This window comes from Berghia stephanieae, chromosome 7 (genome assembly GCF_034508935.2).
Source record: "Berghia stephanieae isolate SIO BIC M18660-M18661 chromosome 7, UCSD_Bste_1.3, whole genome shotgun sequence".
Lineage (NCBI taxonomy): Eukaryota > Metazoa > Mollusca > Gastropoda > Nudibranchia > Aeolidiidae > Berghia > Berghia stephanieae.
In genome coordinates this window covers 12,188,205-12,216,045 of record NC_088366.1, presented here as the reverse complement: position 1 = coordinate 12,216,045, position 27,841 = coordinate 12,188,205, and the positions used below count along the sequence as shown (strand labels likewise).

General features: G+C 35.9%; 1 protein-coding gene across 2 annotated transcripts; it reads right to left on the bottom strand.

Annotated features, from left to right (window-relative positions):
- Positions 1-62: 62 nt before the first annotated feature.
- LOC144976687 (AP-1 complex subunit gamma-1-like) lies at positions 63-27,841 on the bottom strand. Of its 2 annotated transcripts, none has more exons than XM_078921025.1 (23): positions 27,749-27,841; positions 20,655-20,722; positions 20,143-20,352; positions 19,362-19,486; positions 18,662-18,803; positions 17,833-17,929; positions 17,104-17,180; positions 16,756-16,851; positions 16,091-16,171; positions 15,476-15,574; positions 15,172-15,227; positions 14,720-14,833; positions 13,200-13,340; positions 12,654-12,708; positions 11,536-11,748; positions 10,184-10,311; positions 9,325-9,429; positions 8,138-8,291; positions 6,738-6,879; positions 5,853-5,939; positions 4,770-4,930; positions 3,775-3,873; positions 63-2,985 (listed from the first exon to the last, which is right to left on the bottom strand). In XM_078921025.1, the coding sequence occupies exons 2-23, from the start codon at positions 20,667-20,669 to the stop codon at positions 2,884-2,886; spliced, it is 2,499 nt and encodes an 832-aa protein (XP_078777151.1). In that variant the 5' UTR covers positions 20,670-20,722; positions 27,749-27,841; the 3' UTR covers positions 63-2,883. The 2 variants fall into 2 exon arrangements, with proteins under 2 accessions (XP_078777151.1, XP_078777152.1); XM_078921026.1 differs by having other exon boundaries at positions 301-2,985; positions 5,853-5,936.

Genomic DNA, 27,841 nt, shown 5'->3' with positions numbered 1-27,841 from the left:
GATGGACTGAGAAATAAAAGCAAAAGTTGCACACACTGATTTCGGGAAAATGACAAAAAATATCTCTACATTCCATGCCAAAAAATGTCTAGAAATATTTTCCTTTTTTAAAAAAAAAATGTAGCTGACATAAGGAAATACAGATAGAAACTTTAAATACGATATTCTCAGCTTTTAGTTATAAGAATATAAGATAAATGTTTGCAATTTTGACCCAAATAAAGATATTCTAAAAATCTTGTATTTAATTAGGAGGAACTGATTCATCACAAATGTAATCAATTGAGAACAAAAAAATCATTTTTTTCAAAATCATCTTTTCTCAAACCACCAAACAGTAAGCTGCTTTCTTTTCATTTTGATAATGGTTTGTTTGTTTGTTTGTTTGTTTTTCACTTCACAAGTAGAATGTAATTTAAACATTTAATTCACTTTTGAAAAAAAAATATTTGTCTTCAAACAAATTAACTTGATAAATACGTAATAGGCTATTATACAATACAAAAATCTTACTTCATATAAATTTCAATCATATAGCTTTGCTATAAATAAAATGATAGTTAAAAAAATATAATTTAAAACTCAATGAAATAAAGGTGCTTACGTACAGATGTATGAAAAAAAAAAATAATTAAATATTGGTGTCATTATGACTACATATTTGACAATCCTGGCTATAAACAAGAGAGTATATTGAAAGGGAAGCGTTCTCACGGTCATTGTTAGCCTATTTGGCATAAACAAAACATTTTAGGATACCCAAACGTCCATTGCCTAATCTAATGATGCCATGAGCCCCTAATTTATAGAAACTATTCACATAGAAACCCATATTTATCTCACCCTTTATAAGGTGCCTCAGCCTCTCCTTATCAGTCAAACCAACTTTTCTCGGCAACTATAATATCTTACTTAATGCCAATAAAACAATATGTACAGCATAGAATTAATGGACGAGATTGAAACCGTTTCAATCCACTTATTGTTTTCGCCAATGGCTATAATCACAGAATCGACCACACTTGATAAATACAACACAATCGAATTCCCATTTCACGACAAAAACACATCCTCCGTCATTTTTACTACACGTTTTCAATAAAGTAAAAGAAAAAGATGAAAATAATGTCAACTTCAGTCAACACAACAAAGACTGTTTGTAGTTGTAGACCTTTTGGGGTTTTGTCCCTTGTCTAACACAGTCAGTATGAGTGAACGATGAACATGATATCGAAATCTGATCATATGTCAAATTCATTGTTGGTAAAACCTGAAAATTCTACATTGTTTGTGTCTCTGCTGTTTTTTAACTAGAGCTGACATTAAACTTCATAACTATGTTTTTTTTACTTTTTCAAACGTCAAACCGTACCATTTGTGTTATATACATTTTATTTTCAATGCCACCTTCTCTATTCAGATTTAGACACTAGTTTGCACCATACATCACTTGTCCCATTTGAATACATGTCCAAATCACGAGATACTCATTGATTTGTAAAATTGCTTGCTTGGGTGGGCTAAAGGAATGAGGATGAGATCAACTTAACTCTCTGGACTTCAATACGAATTGAAAATATTGGAATTGAACAACAAATTTGAGAACATGGTACGATTGATACAGTGAAGCTTCGATGAAAAGAGGAAAATAAAAGTGTTTATTCTTTTGTTCTTGCTGGGTGATATTAGTAAAGTCGCCTTTCATTCAACAAGATCTTAGATGAAGCAAAAAGTGACATTCAGTCCCGACGATCCTGTTTGTCACTGTGGTGTAGAGGAGTGCTGAGGAGTGCTAAAGGTTCGAGGATGCGATTAGACACTTCAACAGTATGGCCATTTTTGCACATATTTTCCTTACCCAATCAGAAATGAACATAATCATCCTTGATTTTGATTGAAAAATTGTAATAAATAATCCATTATCAGAAGATAATGAAATAAATTCTGGTAAAATTATTAGAGCAAAGGATAAATGTGCAGAAGTGATAAATAAATAAATGCAATAAAAAAATATAATTTTAAAAACGAACAAAAGAAACCCAAAACAGGACTTGAAGTTAAGCCAATCCTCTTTACTTAAATTATTCTCGTTATTAAAAAAAATAACCCCCCCCCCCCCCCCCTCCCAACTGATATAGGATAAATGGGTAACTAGTGTATGTGGTGCATGGTCCATAATCATCATTACGAAGACCAACGGTGGCATTTTTCACCAAAACGCAAACAACTTGCTCATGAAATTCAGTACCCACAGGAATGATGCATAAAGGATGGCCTTCATTTAGTATATTATAGTTATTGTTCCCATTTTGAGTAATATTAGAGTCATAATATAATATGCGGAAATGCAATAGGAGCTGTGAGGGGAGAGAGAGAGAGAGAGAGAGAGAGAGAGAGAGAGAGAGAGAGAGAGAGAGAGAGAGAGAGAGAGAGAGAGAGAGAGAGAGAGAGAAAGAGAGAGAAAAAGAGAGAGAGAGGAAGGGGAGGAGAGGAGTTGAGTGAGCTTTTAAATACGATCAAACCACAAGACCTCTCGACACAACCCATTCCATCCAACAGAGTTGCTAACATAAAAATGACTTTAAAAAAAATTATAATGAAGGAACATCCTGTACTCATCAATCCTGACAACTGGCAACAAATGACGAGTGAGTGGAGGTAAAATGGGTATGCTATAGTTACAGGCAAATGATTATGTAAACAAACAAAAAATCTCACTTTAAATACCACCATCATCATCATAATAATAATAATCATCATCATCATTATAATAATAACAATAATTTTAATTTCATGGATGGGATGGATGAAATGAGGAGTGTATGAGAAGTGCTTGATTTGTGTGTGTGTGTGAGAGAGTGTGTCTTAGGTATTGATGATAGGTTATTGCCAGAGTTGTGAAGGGAATGTGCTGACTTCTCCCATCTCGTTGACTGGAGTACCATTATGGGAATAGCTGATTTTGAGGCGCATTCGGATGGATTGCTGAAACGGGACAAGATTAAACAAAGTTACAAACAAACATAAAAGAAACAAACAAAAACAGAAAAAGTCAAATTTTAAACAACATCATTAACGACATAACAACCCTTTCTTATTTTCAAATTAAAATAGCAGAAGATGAAAATGCAAGCTATTTATAAATTAGATTTCAGTCAAAAAAAATTGGGAACAGCATGGATATCACAAATATTACTTGCTATTTCTGATACTAGCAAGGGGGGAAATCCAACAACTGTAATTCAATGATCTGAAAAGGAGTGGCAGAAACTGCCAGATAAAGCAGAAAGAAAAATACTAGAAAAAAATAATTTTAAAAATCAGCCTGCTGAGACAGCAGTTGTTTTGGGATGCTTTAAGTATTACTTTTTTCATATATGTTTCATTCACAGCTTTTAAGATCTTTATCTTACACCAGTGCCTGCTCCATAATTTATTACTTTGATATTTTCAACTGTAATTAGTAAGAACCTATGCCTTCTTCGATAAGTTTGGTTGGATTTTCCTTTTCACCACTAACAAACAAATTTTTAAAATCTATACATCACTCTAACGATGCGATTTATGAAGATATATATATATATATATATATATATATATATATATATATATATATATATATATATATATATATATATATATATATATATAGGCAAGGGGAGCATTGGGGAGTGAGAGAGAGAGAGATAGAGAGAGAGCGAGAGAGAGAGAGAGAGAGAGAGAGAGAGAGAACGAGAGAGAGAGAGAGAGAGAGAGAGAGGGGGGTGCACCTACTTTCTGTGGATTGTTGAGCTGTATGACTTGACCAATGCTACCAGCGTTGACTGGGGGAATCACATTACCTGAGGGGGACTGGAGACTCAATTGGAATGACTGGGATGGAAAAAATTTTTTAATGAATAAGACAACCGTTTAATGGTTCACTTGCTAAAAAAAAATAGCCTCACTATAAATAAACGTATCAATCATAAGATAATCTCTTTAAATTCTATCATATATAAATATAAATAACTTAGGTCACTGACGTATTTTTTGCAGATACATTTGTTTCTATGTCCTCCATTTTGTCAGTCTATATTTATCCGTAGTGTGCTTTTTTTTTTGAGAGTTCGATGTTGTTTATTTATTTTCGTCATTACTTCAGCTAAGTATGTCATTGTCTGGGCGCCCATTGAATAATTTACTCAAAATTGGCATCAACTATTAAACAGAATCCCTTGATAGTGACACAACTATGGTAATGTAAACATTCAGATTTGCAAGTTATTTTGGCTGTCATCGCCACAGGACTTATGCTAGAAACAGAGCTGCCAACCCACACTGCCAGTAAAACGGGACAAACTTGAAAGAGTCAGGACTTTTTACCTCAAAAGCCAAGCGCACAAAAACCAATCATTCTAATCAGCTTCAATAAAAATAATAAGAGAATAAGATCTGCCAGTCTTTTACACCGAAGTCCAAGAGAAATATGCCATAAACAACACTTAAAAGACTATTACTTAGTCATTCTTCACATGTAAACATCACTTAATCATCTTTTTTAAAAAAAAAGAATTTAATTAATTTAAGACCAACCCCCCCAAACCCAAAAGATGGGAATTCCCCATCCCTTCATTAATAAGTGGTAGAACAGTCTACAAAACCAATTCCTAATAAAATAAAAGCAAAGACGGGGATTCCCCATCTCTTCATTAATAAGTGGCAGAACAGTATACAAAACAATTTTCCTAATAAAAATAAATAAAATAAAAGCAAAATGTAGGACTAACCTTTGGCACAGCGGCCTGAAAGACGAAATCTGTCATAGGGAATGGGGAAGAGTTGGTGGCCTTCATGGTAATCACAGTACTGGTAGGGTCATTGTTGCTTCGCTGGCAGGTAAACTCAATTAACAAATTGTTCTTATTAAATGCTGTAACTGTTGGTAAGGCTGTGGAGAATGAAAAAAATATATTAAAAACTCAAAAAGTGGCTTTAATCATTTGAGACATATTTGGGCATTTATACAGTGCAATATCCACTAAACATGCTGAAAGCGCTTTAAAAGGGTCCATAACCAACACCAAAACAAGGTGATTGTCATACCACAAGACCACATAAATTCAGATAAGAAACTTTCCCATTGAATACACTCAAATTTTAACAAATCGTTAAAAAAACAAAACAAAAAAAACAGTACATAAAGGAAAAAAATATCATCTCCCAAAACTATAAATATACATTCGTTTCCCTCCCAGCCAAGGACTCCGGCCAGAGTCTAGACAAAACTTAGTAATCTCATTCTAAGACAAAGACAGAAAGCAATTGGAAAACATACAGTACATACCCCCTTGCCCACTATGGGAGGTTGGGAACCCCACCCAGCTTCTTCAAATACAAGGTAATGGAATATGTTACAGTGAATGACATAATCAGTCGGATGGTGAAAAGGTCTGAACTGAGATATTGCCAAGTTTAGTTAGAAGGACAATTTTTATCAAAAATGTGTTCTTGTCACAAATGATCTAAATGAACCCTTTTTATACATCTTCGGGAAATATCAAATCTTAATTTCACTTCTAAATATTTTTTACAGCTAGTCAAGTTGAAAAAGTATGAAATTTGACAAAAGTTGCTGGATACCTTTCCCATACATCTGACCATAACTTCATGAAAAATCACCTGATTTACTTCAAATAAAGATTAAAATGTTTTGGGGAGCATATTCTTTCAGAAAATGAAAAAAATATCTAAATCCTCAATTTTCACCTTCCCGACTGATTATGTCGTGCACTGACACATATATCAATTAAAATAATTCCTTTCCTTTTTAAAAAGAAATGAAATAAAGTTGATTAATTGAGAGTTCTTACATCCTACTCCATTGACCATATTATTGACAGCTGCGGGACTTGGTCCTAACATCCCATCCAGCAAGTTGTTGGTTACAGGTGTTACTGCTGGGAAATGAAATAATTAAGAAACGATTAAAATGCAATGTCGCAGAACTGTCTTGAGCCACCATTCTATAGAATCAACAACGAGTTAATCTGAATTCCAAATCCATTCAAATCAAACTATCAAATGTGGTGGATTGGATAAAAAAGATATTGTATAAATCAATTTAAAGGATTCGTGATTCTCTGAAGCTTGTGATTAAAATTAAGAATATAAGAAACACTTTGACATAGAATTGAAAGCAAATGGTGTTTTATTTGATGAAAAATCATAAAACTAATCAGTGCTGATGGTGCCTAAAACTGAAAAGGGAGGAAAATTTTGAAGGATTGCCTTTAAGCCCCATTATCTTTACAGCTTTCAACCCCCCCTCCCCGCACATTTTTAGAGCAATTGAGATGATAAACTATCATTGATACTCTAGCTAACTTCTAGAGAGTGGGAAACTGCACCTATTTGTTCCACCACACATCAAATCTCTCACTGCCAATACATTTGATCGAGGGAAATATAACTTTTTAAAAAAGAGGAAATTCCTCCTCTGATTAAAAAATCACGGATTTCTGCGGATCCAAGGAAAACCTTCAGCATTGACTTATATTTTCATTTATTTTTGTTATTTAAGGTAAATATACATGAGTTGGTTCTCACTCTTCATACATATGTGCTATTATCATTTTTTGTGCACATCTTGTCTAAACTTTCTCATATTATCTTTGAGCAAAATCTATTTCCAAGCAATTTTAAACAATAAAACCTGAATAAACAGCAAATAAAAACCAATACGAACAAATCAATACCTGGGTTTGCATTGTCTATTGCTGGAGGCACATCTCCCGACAAGTCTCCTAGTAGATCTAAAAGGTCGACTGCACCACCTCCAGGTTTCCCACCATCGGATGGAGCTGTTCCATTTGATAAAATGCCCAAAACATCACCATTCTGAGGGGAAAAATCAATAAATATTATACATTTTAAAAAATTGAGTGTGTGTGTGTGCATATATATATATGTATATATATATATATATATATATATATAAAATATATATAATATATATATATATATATTATATATATATATATATCAGTCCATTGACATGAAACCCAATAAAGATTCTTACCATGTTAGCAATTATCAATGAAAATTAAATAATAATCGTTAAAACTTGGGATTGAAATCTAATGTTCACAATTCCCTCCTAACCCCTATAATTATAAAAATCAACAACACCATCAAAAAGATCCGACTTTCCGTGTAACAAAAAGCATCCATTCATCTTCAGAAATAATGTTTGTCTTTAAGGCTTTTACGCCACTTGCAACACATATAGGCTATGTGGTCTAGTGGTATGACACTCGCTTTCGGATCGGAAGTCGGAAGTTCATGGGTTCGAGCCTCGCGTTTGGCGCATAGTTGAGTCCTTGGAGAAGGCTCTTTACTCACATTCTCTCACCGTACTCAGGTGTAAAACGAGTACCTGGCCGTTAACAGCGTTGTCTTTGTCCAAACAAAAATGTGTAATATCGCCTAACAGGCGTCATGTCCCGTTCTAAATGTTACGTGTTGCTGTTGGCCAGGGACCCCCTGTAAAGCGCTTTGAGCACGTTTAGTGGATATTGTGCTATATAAAAGCTCAAGTTTTTTTTGTTTTTTTTTTTTATCAGTGCCAGTAAAAAGGAAGAAAATGGGATAGTCGAAAGTTGTCGAAAGTTCTAGAATTACAATTAAAGCACCCAAGAGAGAGTAAGACAAAGGGAAATTGGGAACAAATAGGGATCAGATGTAGATTCCAAGAGCATACCATCAATGTACTTAGTCTGATATCACCTATAAGTCTCACCCAGACACAAGCACAAGATCCAACAAAGAGGAATACACTCAAATGCTTACATTTCATTATACATTAAAAATAACAAATATAATAATACAAAACAGAGAGATGATTTACAAGGAAAAAAATATCATCTCCTAAAACAATAACTGTGCATTTGACTGTTTCCCTCCCAGCCAAGGTCGGGACAAAACCAAGCAATCTCATACAAGACAAAGACAGAAAGCATGTTGTAAAACAGATATAAGGGGATAGAAGACACGGTAAGTCCCTGCCCACTGTGGAGGTAGGGAACCCCACCCAGTTGCAGAAATAAGGAAACTCAATCTAATCAGTTAAGTATCTACTGCAATAACAAGATCTTACCACTTCCGCAGCTTGTTGGGGTGACTTTGCACCGAAAGAATCCGATTTGGTTACAGCACCCGTGAGTAGATTGACTTCTTGTTCTTCGCTGAAGTTTTCATCCAAACTGTGAGGATGTGACTCAATCAAAGGCATGTGCTCCAGCAAAGCAGATCTATTGGAGCAACAAATAAATAGTTCAAAAAAATACTTTAAGGGTTTTTACTGAGCTTGTGACATAGGTCACTTCAGTGCCAGAACTTCACCCAAAAATGTATTTTTAAATTATGAAAAGCTCATTTATTCCCAAATTTTAAATAACGAAAATAAAATAGCAACAACTACTAAACTAAAATTTAGAGGGGATAATAGTCTTATCGCCAAGCATTTTCCATTAAATCTTATTGTTAGATGGCTGGTTGAAACTAAGGGGCCAAGAGGTAATTTTAAAAAAATTATATATATAGACTGAAGTTATGGAGACTTTATCAAGATGGTGGGGAAAAATCCTGCGATTCCAATGACAAACATCTGTCTGACTACTCAAGTTCTCATCTAAGTGGAGACAATAATTTATTACCTTCAAACTATTCCACTTTTACCATCCCCCCCCCCCCCCCCCCCTTTTTGTTACAAATCCCGACTTTCTGCATTTTTCATATATTTTAGTCAACAATATCATCTAATCATATTTTGGAACTCCCAGCGTATCAAAATACAAGAAATCATCTTGCTTGGCAAGCCTGATGTCGATAACCAAGGCCAGCCCTTAAAATCAGATGTACTCTATTGAGGGTTGCCAATTCAGGGGGCAAAAATTGACTGAACTTTTCCGCAAACGCATTGAACGACCTCTTTCTGAACAGTGAACTCCAGTAAAAAGACATTTAAGTACATACTTTTTTTCCCGTTTAGCAGGTGATTGGAAAATATACTGAGGGTTTATAGTATAGATAGTTCGAAGATGACATCAATCGGGTCTTTGTTATTGTTTTTTGCCATCCACGTTTATGAGTAATGCTCACTGATCTGTATTAACCCGACTATAAACGTTCATGGATACACACAGTTTTGTGTGTTGGTCGGTTATACTTCCGCATGGCAATGTTATGAGCTTCTTAGCCAAGCGCATACTATCTATACTGAATTTCGTAAATAAACGGAAAATTGGCAACCGTGTCTAATAATGAAATATATGAAATACTAACCTCATGTGGTCAAAACCGATGAACAAACTTGAGTATTCTACAGATCTCTGCTGTAACTCTGTGTTCGTGTGGCATCCATACTGGCTTATTATTGATTTCAACCTCCTGGTAAAACAAAAACAAAAACAGTGAAAGTTCCTTGAACAATGTGCTTAACTCTCTCAAGTTCACCCTCATTGAAAATCGAACAAATTTGTTCGTAATAAACGAAGTGGATAAGGCATTGCACTGTGACCCGGAAGGACCCGATTTTTCATGCGTATGAGCTCGAGAGAGTTAATGAGACTTGTTTATTTATTCATTCTTCTCCATTCACAAACTTATTGGACAAGTAAATAGATGAAAAAAAATATCAAATGAGCCCTAAACTCATAATTCACTGTAAAACGAGCTTTTACATAGCGCAATATCCACTAAACACGCTCAAAAGCACTTTACAGGGGAGCATTAGCCAACAGCAACACTTAACATTTAGGACAAGACATGATGCCCGTTAGGCGATATTGCAATTTTTTTTTTCCGATAAAGACAACATTGTTAATGGCCAGATATTCATTTTACACTCGAGTACTGTGAGGAAATGCGAGTAAAGAGCCTTTACCAAGGACTCAACTATGCGCTGCTCAGAGCGGGACTCAAACCCAGGACCTTCCTATTCGAAAGCATGTGCCATACCACAGACCATGCAATAAATACTGAACACCCAAAACACTGAGGCCCCTGCTCGGCTAACACTTAAATAGATAACTCATAGTAACAAAACAAAAAAAAAAAAGAGAGAGATAAAAAAGAAGAAAAATTACATTGTTCTAGGTGAATTTTCAGCAGAAATCAAAATGTAATAAATAAATGTACTTACGGCGCACTTGATGTAAATCTTGAGGATAGCTTCATGAGGGCAGTGATTGCATACTCCTTGGTTATTAAACTAGATACATTGTGAGCTAGCAGCTTCTCTAACAGACTTATCACCTCATCTTCTGACACCTTTTATAAAGAAAAAAAGAAAAAGTAATAGATCTTCCCTTATTTTCTAGTAAGTTCCTAAACCTTCACACGCTGACCTCTTTTATCATCCCGATCGCACCCCTGGGACTCCCTACCCACTACCCACGCCACGTTAACGTTTCATTCATACTCCAACCACCATTGAGTACAGACGATACAAGTTATATTGCATTTTATTTTGTTTGTTTTCCACGTTAATTTGTTTATTGTCGTGCTGATGAAGGCTTTGTACCCGAAACATCCATTGTCAGTATTGTTCCCATATGAAGCCTCTCTTTCATTAGTAGAAATACCTTTCAAACTTTCATCCATCTTTTCAACTAAAATCCTAATTGATCAAAATTTATAAGAGCGCAAGTTTTCTCTTATTAAGTGGCATTAAGGTAACTGTTAAGTTCAAATTCCCTTTGAAATTGGATGCAGTTCCGAGACATGTCTAAACAGGAATAAAGATAAGATAATCCATTAAGTCTACATATACCATATCAACAGAAATAAACCCATCTCACCAAATTGAACAAAATCTTCCCCAAGGAACATACATAAATGAATGAGATTCAAACTGTAGCCTTTGCCTGACACTGATAAAAAAAATTACATAGCAATTTAAGACGGTGACCAAATACAATGAATGAATAGTAAGTTGTATTTAATAGTTCAAGAGACGGTATCATTCATTTTCTTGAGCATTACTAACAACTCACTTTTCTGCTTCTTATGGTGATTTGTCGCCTTGTATTGTGATATAATTTTCAGTAAGACTACGCCATTCACACATATCTCATTCATCCTTAATGTTTCATTCATCGTGTTCTGTTTATAAAGGGGAAACCCGAAACGTCCACAGTATCTGTCTTCGTCTAAAAAATTGAAGTTTACAATTCAACGCCTTATCATTATTTTTTCCTAAACAATTAAGGAAGCTCATTTCAAACAATAGGGAATGAGATTAGCGGAAGAATAGCGTCCCTTGATTGGACGTCACCAGTGGAAAAGTTATTAGAGAGAGAACGTCATGTTGGTTGTGCGCATGGTCTCTCGTCCTCGCGCGAGGACGAGCGACGCATGCGCACAACCAACATGACGTTTTCTCTCTAATAACTTTTCCGCCGATGACGTCACAGACTATGGGTGACGTCCAATCAAGGGACGCTACTCTTCCACTAATCTTATTCCCTATAAGTATGAGACTATATATCTCACCTGCAACGGTTCTTCGTCTTCCACATTAGAAGAGTTCAGTTGCTCTCCATACTCTCCGATACACCACGCAGCCACCTGGGCTAATGGCTGTTGTGTGAGGTCATTGCGTAAGGCTCGGTACAGCTGCTGCACAGAATAGGCGTGGAGTGAGGAGGTCTGAGATACTAGCTGGATGACCACCGTCACTACCTCTCCTTTGATGTAATTACCAGCCTGTGATTTAAAAACAAAAAAAGAAAAAAAGGAAAATCGTGAAATAAAAAAGACCATATGAGAAAAATCGTTTTTTGTTGTTGACAGTTTGTTTTGCACTTGCAACACATAAAGGTCATATCAGCGCCAGTAAAAAGGAAGAAAATGGGTTAGTAAAAAGTTCTAGAATTACAATTAAACCACCCAAGAAAAGGTAAGACAAAGGAGAATTGGTTCAAATAGGAAACAGATGTAGATTCCAAGAGCACACTATCAAAGTACTAAATTTGAGATCACCTAAAAGTCTCATCCAGACACAAGCACTGGTCCCCACTAAGAGGAATACACTCAAAAGTTTACAAATCATATATAATATGTAAACAAAACATAATACAGTGAAAAACAGAGAAATGATTTACAAGGGAAAAAAAATATCTCCCAAAACTATACATTTGACTGTTTCCCTCTCAGCCAGAGATCCGGCCAGGGCCAGAACAAAACCAAGTAATCTCATTCCAAGACAAAGACAGAAAACAAGTTGGAAAACAGATATAGCGGGATAGAAGACACAGTAAGCCTGCCCGTTATGGGAGGTCCGGAACCCCACCCAGAAAATCAGTTTTTTGTTGTTGACAGGGTTAGTTTTGTTTTTATGGGTTTTATGATGCTTGCAACACTATTCTTTCATTTTACCATCAGTAAAATGGAAGATGATAGGGGAAAAGTTGTAGATCTAATGTTAAAAGCACCACAGAAATACCAGACAAAGGCACTCATCGAACAAACAAAAAATTGGGCCTTCGATGTCAATATTTACGCATTGTGCTGTAATCAAGGGCTACAATCTTCTAAATTATCAAAGAAATCTTAGGGTTTAAAAAAAAAGAATTTTTTTAAAAGGAAAAAAAAAAGAACACAATATTTACCATTGTCAGTACTTTGAAAACGGTGTCTATATGCCAGCGCTTACTTGGGGCATACCTAAAGAGAGAGAGAAAATGATTTATAACAAAACAATTAATGAAATACCCCGATGAGCAACATAACTATATTAAATGAAATCTATTCAGGAAGATGTCAATTCTCATTGGAATTTATGCAATGAACTGAAACATTCAATCAAAATTAGCATTGAAATTCCAATATGTACCACGGAACGGCTATGTGGTCTTGTGGTATGACACTTGCTTTCGGATCGTAAGGTCCTGGGTTCGAGCCTCGCTCTGTGCATAGTTGAGTCCTTGGAAAAGACTCTTTACTCTCATTCTCTCACCGTACTCAGGTGTAAATGAGTACCTGGCCGTCAACAGCGTTGTCTCTGTCAAAATAATTGTAATATCGCCAACAACAGGCGTCATGTTGCGTTCTACATGTAACGTGCTACTGTTGGTCAGGGACCCTTTGTAAAGCGCTTTGAGCACATTTAGTGGATATTGCGTTATATAAAAGCTCTAGTTTATTTTTTTACTTACTTTGCAGATGACGACACAATATTTGAACAACAGTCAGACTTGAACTCTGGGTCGCAGTTTTCCAGGAAATTGAGCAGCTCTTTCATCATACCTCTCACGTTCTGATGGTTGATCAAGGCAAATGATAATTCAATGGCACGTCTGGAGGATGAGGAATAAACAAAAGAAAAAAGTTTAATGGCACTTCAACACTAAAAATAATTTCATCAACTCGGAAAAGAAAGGATGGTTATATAAATTTGTAATGTCATCATTCTTGGATAACAGGCATATGAGACAAAAGAAAGATCAAGGAAAATGGTTGCAAATAGATCCAATTGGTAGCCTATCACTGAACCCAGTCTAAGCCAACCAAAGTTTTAAAAATTAGAGCTTTTATATAGCGCAATATCCACTAAATGTGCTCAAAGCGCTTTATAAGGGATCCCTGACCAACAGCAACACGTAACATGTAGAACGAGACATGACGCCTGTTAGGCGATGTTACAATTTTTCCGACAGCCAGGTACTCATTTTACACCATGTACGGTGAGAGAATGTGAGTAAAGAGTCTTTTCCAAGGACTCAACTATGCGCCGAGCAAGGCTCAAACCCAGGACCTTCCGATCCGAAAGCGAGTGTCATACCACAAGACCACATAGCCCCACTAAGTTTCACACAGACAGCAGTCACAGGATCTTTACCAAAAAGTACACACTTCCAAACATTAATACACTTGTCATTCACAGAAATGATAAATGGATGAAAAATTATCATTAAAAGACAAAACACACTCAAACTCATTTCTCACTGAGAGGTCTGGAGTTGGTGCCTGAACCATGTTACTTCACTCCAAGACAAGAACATGAAGTCAGAGGAGAAAAGGACAACAGATAGGGGCTCTATCTATCCCAATATGATGGAAATAGGATTAATTTTTGTCACAATTCCCCAAATATATCAGAATAAGGGAATGTTTTGTTGTTTTTAAGGGTTTTACGGTGCTTGCAACACATTTATGTTATATCAGCGCCAGTAAAAAGGAGGAAAATGGGATAGTAAAAAGTTCTAGAATTACAATTAAAGCACCCAAGAGAAAGTAAGACAAAGGGGAACTGTGAACAAATAGGGATCATATGTAGATTCCAAGAGCACACCACCACTGTACTTAGTTTGAGATCACCTATAAGGCTGGTACACTCAAACGCTTATATTATACATTCAAAATACCAAATATAATAAAATATAACAGAGAGATGATTTACAAGGAAAAAAAATATCATCTCCCAAACAATAGCTATGCATTTGACTGTTTCCCTCCCAGCCAGGGCCAAGACAAAACCAAGTAATCTCATTCCAAGACAAAGACAGAAAGCATGTTGGAAAACAGATATAAGGGGATAGAAGACATAGTATGTACCTCCCTGCCCACTATGGGGGGTCAAGAACCCCCACCCAGAGAATAAGGGAATGTTTTTATGTTTTGTTTTTGTTTTGTTAACCTTTTTTAAAATTTCTATTTTTTATTTTGGGGGGTTTACCTTCTGATGGAGATGTCAGGATCCTTCAAACAATCAACAATGGTTGTTCTGTGTCGCTGTACTGCATTGTAGTCGGCACTCACAACATGCAACAGTGTATTCAAGGCAACATACCTGTGGACATATTTCAATCCATAAGAAACATTTATTTCTCCATCTCTCTAAAATGTAAAATTAATCCTAATCTTGATGGTTGTTATTTTTACGCTAAATTAGTGATTATTCTTTAAATGCAAGCGAATGGTGTAGTGTAAATAAGAATGCGTCTGATTACACAGATCTTGGGTTTGATGCCCAGCAAATATTCTACTCCATATTTTACAACCATAACTTGTTTAGAACCTGGTTGATCAATTTTTAATAAATGAATTAGTGGAAAGGTCGTTTTATTGATATATATTTAAAAAATCAAATCAATGCACATTTTCTTCCAATTAAGTGCAAAAGCATACCTGATGTTTTTATCATTATTTAGAAGAAATCTTCCGAGAATATTTACCGCCAGAACCTGAAACAAAAATTTACATTTTATTTCATAAGCTTTGCCATAAGTTGTCATTAAAATATATTGCGAAAACCATTATCTAAATGTCTAATAAACAAGAGAAAAGTTTAAATGACAACAATAAAAATGGGTGAAACTTCATTCAAGGGAAAAGACAGTTAAGAATTTAATGAAGAAGACAGATTTATATTTTTAATATGGTAAAACGGCACATATGTATTTTAAAATAAATAAAATCAATAAAGACATACTCTCAAACCAGCTTCTGACTTGATTCCCATGATAGTGAGAACAATTTCATACAGGATAGCATGACCCACATTCTTGCTTGTATCTGTGTTGGTTGCCACCTGGTAGGAGAGAAAGTTATTATTATATAGGTAAAGAAAAAAAGAAAACATTTCTTATTTTTTAAATCACACGAGGGATTTGAGAATCAGCAAGACATCAAAAAGGAAACGAGACATAAATAGAAATTGCCATGAAATATTGCATTATGGGTTTAATTTAATAGCTTGAAGGGGTCTGTTTAAAATGTTGTTTAGATTATTTTTTTTTCATGTGTTCAAAAAGGTCTGCATGTATTTTTCCTTGCCCTTAGATTAAGCCCAAGAAACTTTGTAATTTTCCGTTATCATCTGTTTCAACATCTGAAAGGATGTCTTGTGGATTTGGTTGATGTTGGTGAGCAGCTTTCTTGGAATACAGTCTGCCCCTGTCATTATCTGGCATACCACAATGCCTAGGAATACATCGTAGCACAGATCCGATGGAGTAGCTTGAGATCAGAGCATTCACCAGCATTTCAGGCATAAATTCTCTCCCAAAAACACTCAAATAAAGTAAGATTCTTCAATATATGTTACCTGAGCAAGAATATCATTCATCGTCTCACTTGCTTCAGCATCCCCTCTGCCCAGAATACGAAGTAATCGCAATATCTTGACCTGTTGAAGAGACAAAAAATAAGGCATTTCAGAAAGAAAAATAATTTCATATTCTATCATCTAAAACATAAGATTTTCAAAAATTATTTTGCTAAGATGATGATGAATTAATTTCTGTGCTGCTATGTGGACTAGTGGTATGACAATCGCTTTCGGATCTGAAGGTCCTGGGCTCGAGCCTTGTTCAGCGCAAGGAAAACTCTTTACTCACATTCTCTCACCGTACTCAGATGTAAAATGAGTAGTTTAGATAGGATGTTAGTCTCTCAAAGTACATTCTGCAAGATCTAACGACCCAGTTACCAAATGATTGCTGGGTGGAGGACAAGGAGTCAGGAAAACAAATCTCAACTCACTTGAGATAGACCTCACTCCCTTTGAGTGCGAAGTCAGTGCTCTGCCAACTGAGCCATTGGGACCCCCTATTACACAGAATGCCATTGAAAAAAAAAATAAAAAAAAATATATATATATATATATATATAATATATATAATATATATATATATATATATATATATATATATATATATATATATATATATATATATAATGGAAAAAAGGAAACCACTTTTAAAAAAGTACCTGCAGAAAAGGATCGCTGACACCGGACACATCATGTTCTGGAGAGTAGCCAGCCATTATGAGGTTCTTCAAGATCCTTACTAACTGAGGTACAAGCTGCAAATTAATAAAAAATAAATTAAACATGTCATATACACTGGAAGTTGCACTATGTCATTATATGCTAAACAGTTCAATCTAAATCAACACACAAGAAAAGAAGAGAGAGGCTTTCTTTGTAAACTCTCTGGTGACTTATAAGGTTTACTAATCTAGAAAGACTGTGTAACTGAATTTCATATCCAGTCATACATTTCCAATATCTCTTGAAGCCTGCTATAACATTTTTCAAATTAATATAATAATTACCTTTCTGAAATGATGCAGGGTATCTGGGCTTTTCTCACTCATTTCTGTAATCAAGCACACGGCAGTCAAAAGTACACCTAGAAAAGTATGTATAAGGGTATTAATGATTAACTAAACAAAATATTGTCAAAGTAAACGGCATTTAGACTCTTAAATTGCTATGAAATACAGACTAACATGAGAAGAATTTTTCTTCTATGAAACCAAAGTATAAACTTCATTAAACTAAGAGAAAAAGGCTGGTTTGTAAAAATAGATCTTAGATGTACATGTCTTTTGTGAGAAGGGGAATGGGTAGTCAGGAAAGGCATTAATCTATCCTGAATCTTATTTGCATAATTTGTTTTCTCTCTCCTTATTAAAAATCGATTTAGAGATATAAATACATCTTGCATATTTTCCTCACATATACAACTTTATTAAATAACATTGTTGTCCAGAATAAAAATAGGGAATATTGAAAAATAAAATACAAAAAAATTTTATACTTTTTTAATCAACTAAGAAATTTCAGGACTACCTGGGACATATGAAAAAAAGATTATACTTTTTTTAATCAACTAAGAAATTTCAGGACTACCCGGGGCAGAATTTTTCATTCCTATTTTTTTTTTTGACAAGTGGCCATCCTTTTACATGAATATAAACCATTAAATCATTTAAACAATAAAAGCCATCTGAGTTTGAATGCAATCACTTTTACTTTCTGAATGTTGTTTAATCACATACCATGGTTTTTCTCATTCAATAGAGATCTTGTGGCAGGAATGTACATTTCCATTAGGTCTGGCACTTTGCGGATTATTCCAAAAGCGCATAAGATTGCCTGGAAAGAAAAAAGAAATGATTAAAGATATAATTCTTTTTTTTTTTTTTAATGCAGGTTATAAATTCATGTAAACTTTAAAAATTATATCATTAATATATTTTAATCACAATTGAAATTTCTACTCCTAAAAAAAAAAAACAAAGCTTTTGTTACAAGACTATACTTACTAATTCCTTATGCTGGTATTAACATTGAACCCTCAAACTAATATGTTGATGACATTTTAAACATTTTATTTGATCACATGCACTCCACAGTTAGCATATCAAGTCCTATCTCCTTTTAGTGATTCAAGAAAAGACAGGAAAGTGTAATAATTTTCTAATTATTTATATTGTATCTTACCTCAATTGAATTGTTTCAAAGTGCTTCATATGATAAAAAAACAATTGATGCCATATATTTGATACGATTACAATTAATCTAACTCATTGCATACAGAAAGATCACCTTTAAATCATAGAAAAGAATACATCTCCCTCTGGCTTCCCCTAAGCGTTGCCTTTAAACAATCAATTTGTCTTATCATAAAAATCAACTCAACAATAGGTCTGTCGGAAGATTTCTAGAAGCTGATGTTCCGGCTTTAGTCCAAAAAAGGGCAACCCTGAATTGTATAACAGCTTGATTCAGTTGGAAATCACAAAAAGTTTCATTTCTAGAACATGACACAAAAATCAAGTAAATTTTTGGGTTAACGCCATGACAGGAATAAATCTTTATACTGACCTTCTTCTTGATGTAAGCATTAGAGGATTTGATCATCTTTTCCACCTCCCCAGCCAAATCTCTACTCATTTCAGAGGAACAAATGGCACCAAGGGTGCAAAGAGCCAAACTCTGAATGTACTGAGTCTGATGACTCAAATCACTGAAGAAAAACAACAAAAAATATAAAAATGAGATGAATTTTAAATGAAGTGTGGTATTAAATTTAACACATCTAAACCTAATGAGACTTTTAAAAGTAATAAAACATATTGATACGCATATCATCCATATATCAAGCTGGGGTAATCAACAAAATAACCATGCCCTATCATATGGTTGATCAGTGTAGTTTGCTTTATTAGAACTGCAGCTCCCAGCAACTTGACTAAATTTATTTTAAAATTGGGGATTTTTTTTTTCTTTTGAAAAAAGAATCACCAACCTCAGTGTTCACACTACATTTTGAGCAGTTAAAGTCCTTTAAATCACACTTCTGTAGGCCAAAAGTCCTTACTTTGGTTTAAGGGCTATCTATTACTGTCCAGAAGTTTCTAGATATTTAAAAAAATATTTCCCTTTGGTCTGTTCCTCTATTTATCACTTATTCTTATTCGCTCATATATTCATTGATCAAATGTCATAACAAGCACTAAAAGTAAACCCAAACATATACCAGACTGGTTAGTTGGGCCACATAGAGAGCAAAAAAAAATCATACTTTTTCAAGGAGTTGGTGATGAGCAGATGTACATCTTGTCTCTCATCTAGCAGCAGCATAGCTCCAAGGTATCCTATCCGCTTGTCAGTGAACCGTGGAGAGGCAACCAGTTTCATACATTCCAGCTGTTTCAGATGAAAAAGAAAAAAAAAAAAGATATAATAATCCGACAATCCAAGAATTCTCTTAGGTCGGTTTCTCTCTCAACTACAAGATGTACACAATGTCTAGGTACATGTACTTCACTATCTATTTTTATCTATTCATTCAGGCCAAAAATTGTGGAGACTAGGCTGAGAGATACTTTTCTTCACTGAAAAAGAGGTCACGAGTTGTGAAAATATAATTCAATTCAATCCCAATTGTAGACGAATTATGTATCATTACCACGTGCCCATACCTTAAGGACACCCTGTAAATAAAATAAAATTAAAAAAAAAAAAAATTCACTTTATTCATCCCAAAGGGGAAATTTGTCTCTAGGGTCTATTCCAGGGGAAGACTGGAATAATCCAGGCGCTAGCTGCAATGCAGCGCCACAAATTGAGCTAGGGCGGGGTGACTTGCTCAAGGTCACACTGCGCAGCAGCGAGTGATCGAACTCGACACCTTTCGGGTACGAAGCAAAGACTGTACCGCTGATCCACGTTGGATGGATGGATGGAAAATAAAATTTTAAACACAACTAGGCGACTTGTTCCTTTATTTCATTTGGCTAGACCAATTTTTCCCTTTAAAGTCAAAGTAACTAAATCATCAGTGTGTTTGAATCAAATCCTACCTGACCAAAATGTGCTGGATAACCCAACATGTGGATGTACAAAAGCTTGGCAACATTCCGACATCGATATGTGTTATCTTGATCTCTGAAGGAATCCCTGATAGAGGCACATTCTTTGTTGACGACAGATCTCTCGTCGGCAGCTGTTCTTGAGGAACGAATTTCACGTATCAAATCCCTCAGTCTTTTGGGAGCAGGCATGCTTACTGCCTGAAAAACAATAAAGGAATAATTAATTTAGTTCAACCAACACAGCCAGCTTCAGTTAGAAAAAAAAAGGTATTAAACCACAGAAGAACTTGAAATAGAAGACCAAAGAGAGCTGTCATTTTATTCAAACATATATTTCATTTTACACAGTGGGTCTGAGTGACAAAACATTAATATATACTTTTTTCAGTAGTTCAAGCTCTAAAGATGCAATTCACAGCTCTACATAGAAGGTAAATAACATATGTTCACAATATATAAAGGTGTGTCACTAAAAATGGAGAAGAAAACTGATTACTTACCTTTAAAACGTTCATTTTGATTTGTGACTTTTTATATCATTCAACTCTTCTGATGTTCAGTATCAATTCTGTGATATAATAAAAATTATGAAAATAATCATTATATAGTTAGGGCATTTATTGCGATTATTTTTTAATAGGAGAAATCAAAACATTTTTAACTCAAGAATTCATACACAGTGTACTCTTTGTCAAAACGACCAAATTTTAACCCAAAAAAATAAATATTAACGCTTTTAGTAAGCCTTATACTGCAATAATTTTACTCTTAATAGGAATGAACCAAAAATTTTCCCTTGTATTTCTATTAGCTTAAACCTGTGAGGCAGGATTGGATTATTTTGATCAGTACTGATCCGCAACCCATTCCAGCTCGTGTCAGGGTCCACGTAGGGGCATTCTTCCCCGCCCGCCTCCTGGGCAACGGTTGGAGTATTCCGAAAGGAACTTTCTAACCGGCTGATGACACGAGTTTCTATGTGTCTGAGGTGACGGATGAAGGGAGGAATCAACCGCCGTGGCCAGATTGCCCTAGTTCACGCAATAAGCTGTGCTAGCCCCATGACGCTGGTGGGGTGAAGGGAAACTGTCACTCTACAAAGATACCCTCCTGGACTCCCAGCCTAGACACCATTAATGGGTGGACAGAGCTCATAGCCTTGGAAAGCAGTCTGTCTAGGAGAAGGAAAACTCCAACTTCAAACCACCACTGCCTTGTGGATCTGGGAAGACGAAAGGCTATGGAATCACATCCAGAGAATAAAGAACCGCTGAAGTCGGAGTCGCAGAGCCGAAAGGCGCAAATAGTCTGGAGAGGAAACCAACCCAAAAATTAATGTGACACGCATCCTCCTCACAATGATGGACAACAAAACTGTCGGACGATATGGCGCGAAGTCTGGGGATTCCCGCCGGACGGACCTAGCGTCGAGCCCTGATAAACAGGGTTCACCCAAGCGATCTGGTGGTACCTTGCCCTCCTACTGTGGAACCAGGGTAGGAGATGCAAGGTTACGGACTACTGGAACTATCAAATTGCTACAATGGAATGCAGAAGGGATACAACATAAAAAGACTGCCCTCTCCAAGTTTCTTCAGGATGAGAAGATAGATATTGCCTGCATACAGGAGACACACCTCACAGAAAACATTAGGTGTTCAATAAGGGGATATCAACATTTTAGGAAAGACAGAAAAGAACGGAACAAAGGTGGAGTAATCATCTTCGTCAGAAATGACATAGCGACAAATGAAATAACGACAGATGAATCTGTTGAAATATTAGCTGTAAAAATTACCAAAAACAAATTGCAATACACAATATATAACTGTTACAGCCCACCATCAGAGAATCTGCCAATTGAAAACATAAGAAGTGAAGAAGAACAGTTCATTGTTGTGGGAGACTTCAATAGCCACTCCCCAAGCTGGGGATACAATGACTTAGACAGAAAAGGTGAAACCCTTGAAAATTGGCTTACAGACAGTAAGCTTCAAATTGTCAGAAATGAAGATGACCCAGATACATACTTCTCAAGAGCATGGAAGACAACATCAACCCCAGACCTAACTCTCATATCTGAAGATCTCACCGGAAAAGTCAGTAAACAGATAAAGGAACAACTGGCAGGAAGTGATCATCGTCCCATTCTGGTTGAAATAACTGAAGAACATGCAAAAGACAGAAAGGCACCACCTCCGAGATGGAATTATAAAAAAGCAGACTGGACTCTGTTTTCAAAGTTGACTGATAGTTATACAAAAGAGATAAACTGTAAAACAAGGAATGTAGAAAAATCAGCCAAAGCTTTCACAAAATCAATCATGAAAGCTGCAAAAGAATCAATCCCCAGAGGATCAAGAAAGGACTACTGTCCAGGATGGACTGAAAAATTAGGAAGTCTCAACAGCCAAGTCACTGAACACAGAAAAAAAGCAGAGAGAGAGCCAAATGATGAGAATATGGAAATTTACAAAGAGGCTGAAAAAACTCTCAGGAAAGAAACAATAAAAGCAAAACAGGAAGCATGGCATGAAAAAACCAGACAACTTGACTACGACAGAGACGGAAGAAAATTATGGAACCTAACCAAAGCTCTAAGTGGACAAGAAAACAGATATGCTGCACCATCAGTAGAAGATGATCAGGGGAGGATTCTCAACAAAAAACAAGCAGCAAACTGTTTTATGAAGCAGTACTCAAGTGTTGGGAGTATACAGATTAGAAAAGAACGAAAACGAGAAGTCCACAAAGAATTGAGAAAACACAAGGATACACCCAAAGAATCCACAGATGATGTCATGTTCAGTTCGATTAAAAAAGAAGAAGTAGAAATTGCCTTGAAATCTCTAAAAACGAACAAATCACCAGGTCCAGATGATGTTACTAATGACATGTTGAAACACCTAGGAACCCTCACAAAGAGGAAAATGAAACAACTGTTCAATGCAAGTTGGAAACAGGGTAAACTTCCACTCAAATGGAAACAGGCAACCATGATACCAATTAAGAAGGATGGCAAGCCAAAAAATAAAACCGAAAGCTACCGGCCAATAAGTTTGACAAGCTGCTTGGGTAAACTGATGGAGAGAATTGTTAATCGCCGTCTCCAATGGTATTTAGAAAGCAATAAGTTGATATCAGATGAACAGGCTGGTTTCAGACAATTACGCTGCACAGAGGACCAGATAACATACATCTCGCAGCTGATCGAAAATGGTTACCAAGAAAAAAAACACACAGTCACAGTTTGGGTGGATATGGAAAAGGCATTTGACAAAGTCTGGACAAAAGGACTACTTCTCAAACTTAAGAAAGCCAACGTTTCACACAACATGTTTGCATGGATTAAAGATTACCTCACAAATCGAAAAGCAAGAGTCCAATCTCAAAACTCTAAAAGCAAGCTAACGAACATGACAAATGGAGTACCACAAGGCGGGGTTCTCTCACCAACCCTCTTTGTCGTTTTTATCAATGACATCTGCGAAACCAAATGCAGAGGAGTAAAAGCAGCTATGTATGCAGATGACCTTGCACTGATATGCACTGAAAGAAATATTGGTACTGCAAAGGCCAGGATACAGATGACTCTTGATGCTTTGAGCAAATGGACAAAAGACTGGGGTATGAGAGTAAATGCTGATAAAACCACATACACAACATTCAGCTTATCAACCAAAAAGCAATCTATGCGATTAACTTTAGATGGAAAGATTCTGAGAGAAGACCTTATGCCTAAGTATCTAGGAGTGAAATTTGACCCTCGACTCACTTGGAAACATCAAATAGATGAAAGTCAACAGAAAGGGTACAAGAGAATGCAGCTTCTCCGAAAACTTGCTGGAACGCAATGGGGAGCAAACTCAAACGTCCTGAAGAAGACATATCTTGGATATGTAAGACCTGCAATAGACTATGCCATATCGGCATGGGGAACGTGCTCACAGGCTCAATTTCAAAAGGTTGAAAAAATCCAAAACCAATGCCTACGCGTGATCACTGGAGCAATGAAAACAACACCAATTCACAAGATGGAAACCCACACAGGAATAAAACCTCTCAAAGAACAACGAAATTTAAAAATAGTGACACAATTCTCAAAGATAAAATTCATGGAATCCCAACCACTGCATCCAAGTACAATGGAAAAGAAAGAGAATCGACTCAAAAGGGAAAACTTCATCGCCTTGGGACAAAAACTAGAGAGCGAATATAAAGTGACACCAAAGGAAGATATTGCCCAAATCAATGTCCCAAATCTCAAACCACCACCGTGGAAAAAGAAACAAAAATCCATAACCATCAACAAGAAAAACATTCGAAGCAATAATGACAATGCTCAAACCCTAAAGATGATCGATAAAAAATACCCAATGACCAACTGGATAAGAGTTTATACAGATGGCTCAGTTTCCGGCCCCCTCATGAATGGAGGTGCTGGTGCACTCATACACTGGACAGATAAAACAGAAACAAAAATATCTGTATCAGTGGGTTCAATGTGCACAAGTACTAAAACTGAAGAAAAAGCCATCCTCAATGCAACAAAAGAACTATCCAGAGATCACAGAATATACGGGAAAAATGTGGTTTACTTGACAGACTCTGATGATGCTCTCCGGTCTATTGAAAATTACCAGGACTCTGAAGCCGCACACACTGTGGAGGCCCTTGAGGGCTTATCTGATAAAACAGGAAAAATTGTGCTGCAGTGGATTCCAAGTCATGTAGGTATATATGGAAATGAAATTGCCGATCAACTGGCCAAAGAAGGAGCCCAGAAGGAACAACCGAAGTCGTCAATCACTTACCATCAGCAAAAGAAAATAATAAAGCTAAAAATAGACAAAGAAAGGAATGACACACACCTAGAACACAACAAGCAGGATCCAATCCATGCCATTCAGCGAAGTAGCCAAGTCACTCTATTCCGCCTCCGAACAGGACACAATAGACTAAGAGGACATATGTTTACAAAGCTAGGTATTGGAACAACCCCTTATTGCCCATGTGGAACCGACCATGAAACCACTTTACATGTGCTTATGGATTGCCCATTATACAACGTGCAACGTTCGAACCACTGGGTCACCCCTACAACACTCAACACAAAGCTCTATGGTGAGGCTGAGGACCTAAAGCGGACCACAGACTTCATAGCAGATATCGGACTGCAGCCATAGATGTCCATCAGAGGAACGAAGAAGAAGAAGCTTAAACCTGTTGCTGGCTTCAAAAAGGGTTCAATAATCTGCCTGTCATGGCCCTTGAAAGAGCCATTTTACTTTATACTTGGTATATTTTAGTTTCAGGAAGCCCTCTTGTTCAAGCAAAAACAGTATATACAGTATTAACAAGCATTCCATTAGAAATAGAGTACCTGTTAAATAAGCTTTGGATCACAAATAACCAGGGGGGAATAACAATAAACAAACAAATAAAAGAATAAATCTTTCCCAAATAAAGAATTGATTGCTCTCTGAACTATATATTTAAATTTAAGCGTGGGAATTTCTTGATGTAGTGTCATTCAGTTTTGCCACCTATCCACTTCTTGCAAAGATAAAATTCTCCTGTTTACCCTCTCAATGACTCAATTTATAGTGAAATAATTCTGAATCTGGAGGAACAAATCTGAGTTTGGCGAATTTGGACTTCAAAATAAATCTGTATCCAGTACTGTTGATGTGATCCACCACTAGACAAGTTCACATGAGTTCATTTCACTCTTTTTTTTGTAGTACAGTGAAACATCGCTTTGCTCCCAACAACTAACCTCGATTTTCACTTTCTCAACGATGAATATGGACTATATGATAAATATCGGTCAAACATTGTAAGTGAAAAAGTATACAACCAATTCGCTATATCACTGTAATATCTTCAACTTTGCTAAGGTCACATTATAAGGGGCTATGAATGAGCTTTTACTTGCATCCTCTAAACCGTTTACAAACATTTTTGCTCTTCCCCTACGTAGAAGTAGAAGTAGGTACTTTGGTAAACGTCCATTTGGCACTCCAGCAGTGAGCTGATAAATGGCCTGGTGGCTGTGTCCCAGTTTTTTTTACTTTTAAGGAATGGGTCTCAGATAAAGTTCCATGACTTTTTGTTTATGGAGGGATTTGAATGATTTATGTTTTATTTTCATCTATAGGAATTACTCTATCGTTTGGTGTTAAATATAAATAAACTACATTATTATTATTATATTTTATTTTTAATTATTATTATTTTGCATTTTGTTGACGATGACAAATTGTCTTTTGTTGTGTAGTGATGGTGGTGGTGATTGTAGTGGTGGTGGTAGTGATGATGACGATAAGGATTATGATGATGATGTAATGGTGGTGGTTGTTACTATAGTATTGATAACGATGTGGAGGTAGTTGTGGTAGTGGATGATGACGAGGAGGAGGATGATGATGTAAAGGTGGTGGTGGTTGGTATAGTCTTGATAATGATGTGGAGGTTGTTGTGGTAGTGGTAGTAATGATGATGTGGTGGTGGTTGTAGTAGTGTGGTATTTTATTGATGGTAACTTCTATTATTTGCAGGAGCACTGAGATACACGAGTCATGAGCAACGAGCACCGGCGAGAGAGAGAGAGAGCGAGAGAGAGAGAGAGAGAGAGAGAGAGAGAGAGAGAGAGAGAGAGAGAGAGAGAGAGAGAGAGAGAGAGAGAGAGAGAGAGAGAGAGAGAGAGAGAGAGAGAATTCATGGAACCTTTATAAAATATATTTAACTATAATTTATAGTATAAATTACTGTAAATTGTAAATAAAACAATAAAAGGGGAAGGAACTATAATTCTAATTACAGTCAGTAACAGTAACAGTAACAGATAAGATAAGCTGATCGATAGATTTCAAGATGTGAACGAATGATCAAGTTGAAGAGGTGGGGACTGGGAAATTTTCATGGATGGATTGTGGTAACAAAAACAATACAAAACAAAATCTTGTCGTTTCAGACTTGTTGAAGTTGAAGGAAAATTTGAAACGTTCAAAGTCAACAAAAGCTCAAACTCAATTTGGATAATTAGAGTTTAGAGTCACACAAAATGTTTAGATCATCATCATCCCTCCTTTTCTTTCCTTCTCCAACTAACACTCTCTCTCTCATTCAACTTCAAGCCATTCGACAACACCACCATTCTGAACAGAAAATACAGTGTTGTGTTCAGTGAGGGGCCGTTGAAGTTGAATATTCTATTCTTTTTTAACTTTTTAAAAATATGATTGTAATAAAATTCAGTGCAAGGAATTAATTGATCAACAGCCTGGTACTGAATGAACATATAGAACACTTATAAATGTGTTCACTTTACTTTGTGAAAATTATCGTAATGAAAGGTCAAAAAGCGTAAGGGTACTAAATAAAATGGATGTGTCAATATCTATCAATTAAAAAGACAAACAAAAAAAAACAATAACAAACATGAATCACTTGACCCAACTCTTCACATTCGCATTATAAACATATATTGAACACGCCCACCTTTGTATCTGGTAAACAAATATAATGCGTAACGTTTAATACATATCTAAATAAACTTTACTGCATCTAATCTTAGCTAAAGTGAACAGACCTTGCAAAACTCCTGTAAAGATGTTGATAAACCGGTACTGAATCTATGGAGATCAGACACCAACACCTTCATAAGAGCTAAAATGGCGACTAT

What these genes read in the sequence shown, in the direction of transcription:
- LOC144976687 (XM_078921025.1), bottom strand. An exon ending in ATCACCAACTCCTTGAAAAA is followed by an intron (nt 18,804 to 19,361) that starts GTATGATTTTTT and finishes GTTTTTCTTCAG; the next exon opens with TGATTTGAGTCATCAGACTC. An exon ending in CCCAACAAGCTGCGGAAGTG is followed by an intron (nt 6,880 to 8,137) that starts GTAAGATCTTGT and finishes TTTTCCCCTCAG; the next exon opens with AATGGTGATGTTTTGGGCAT.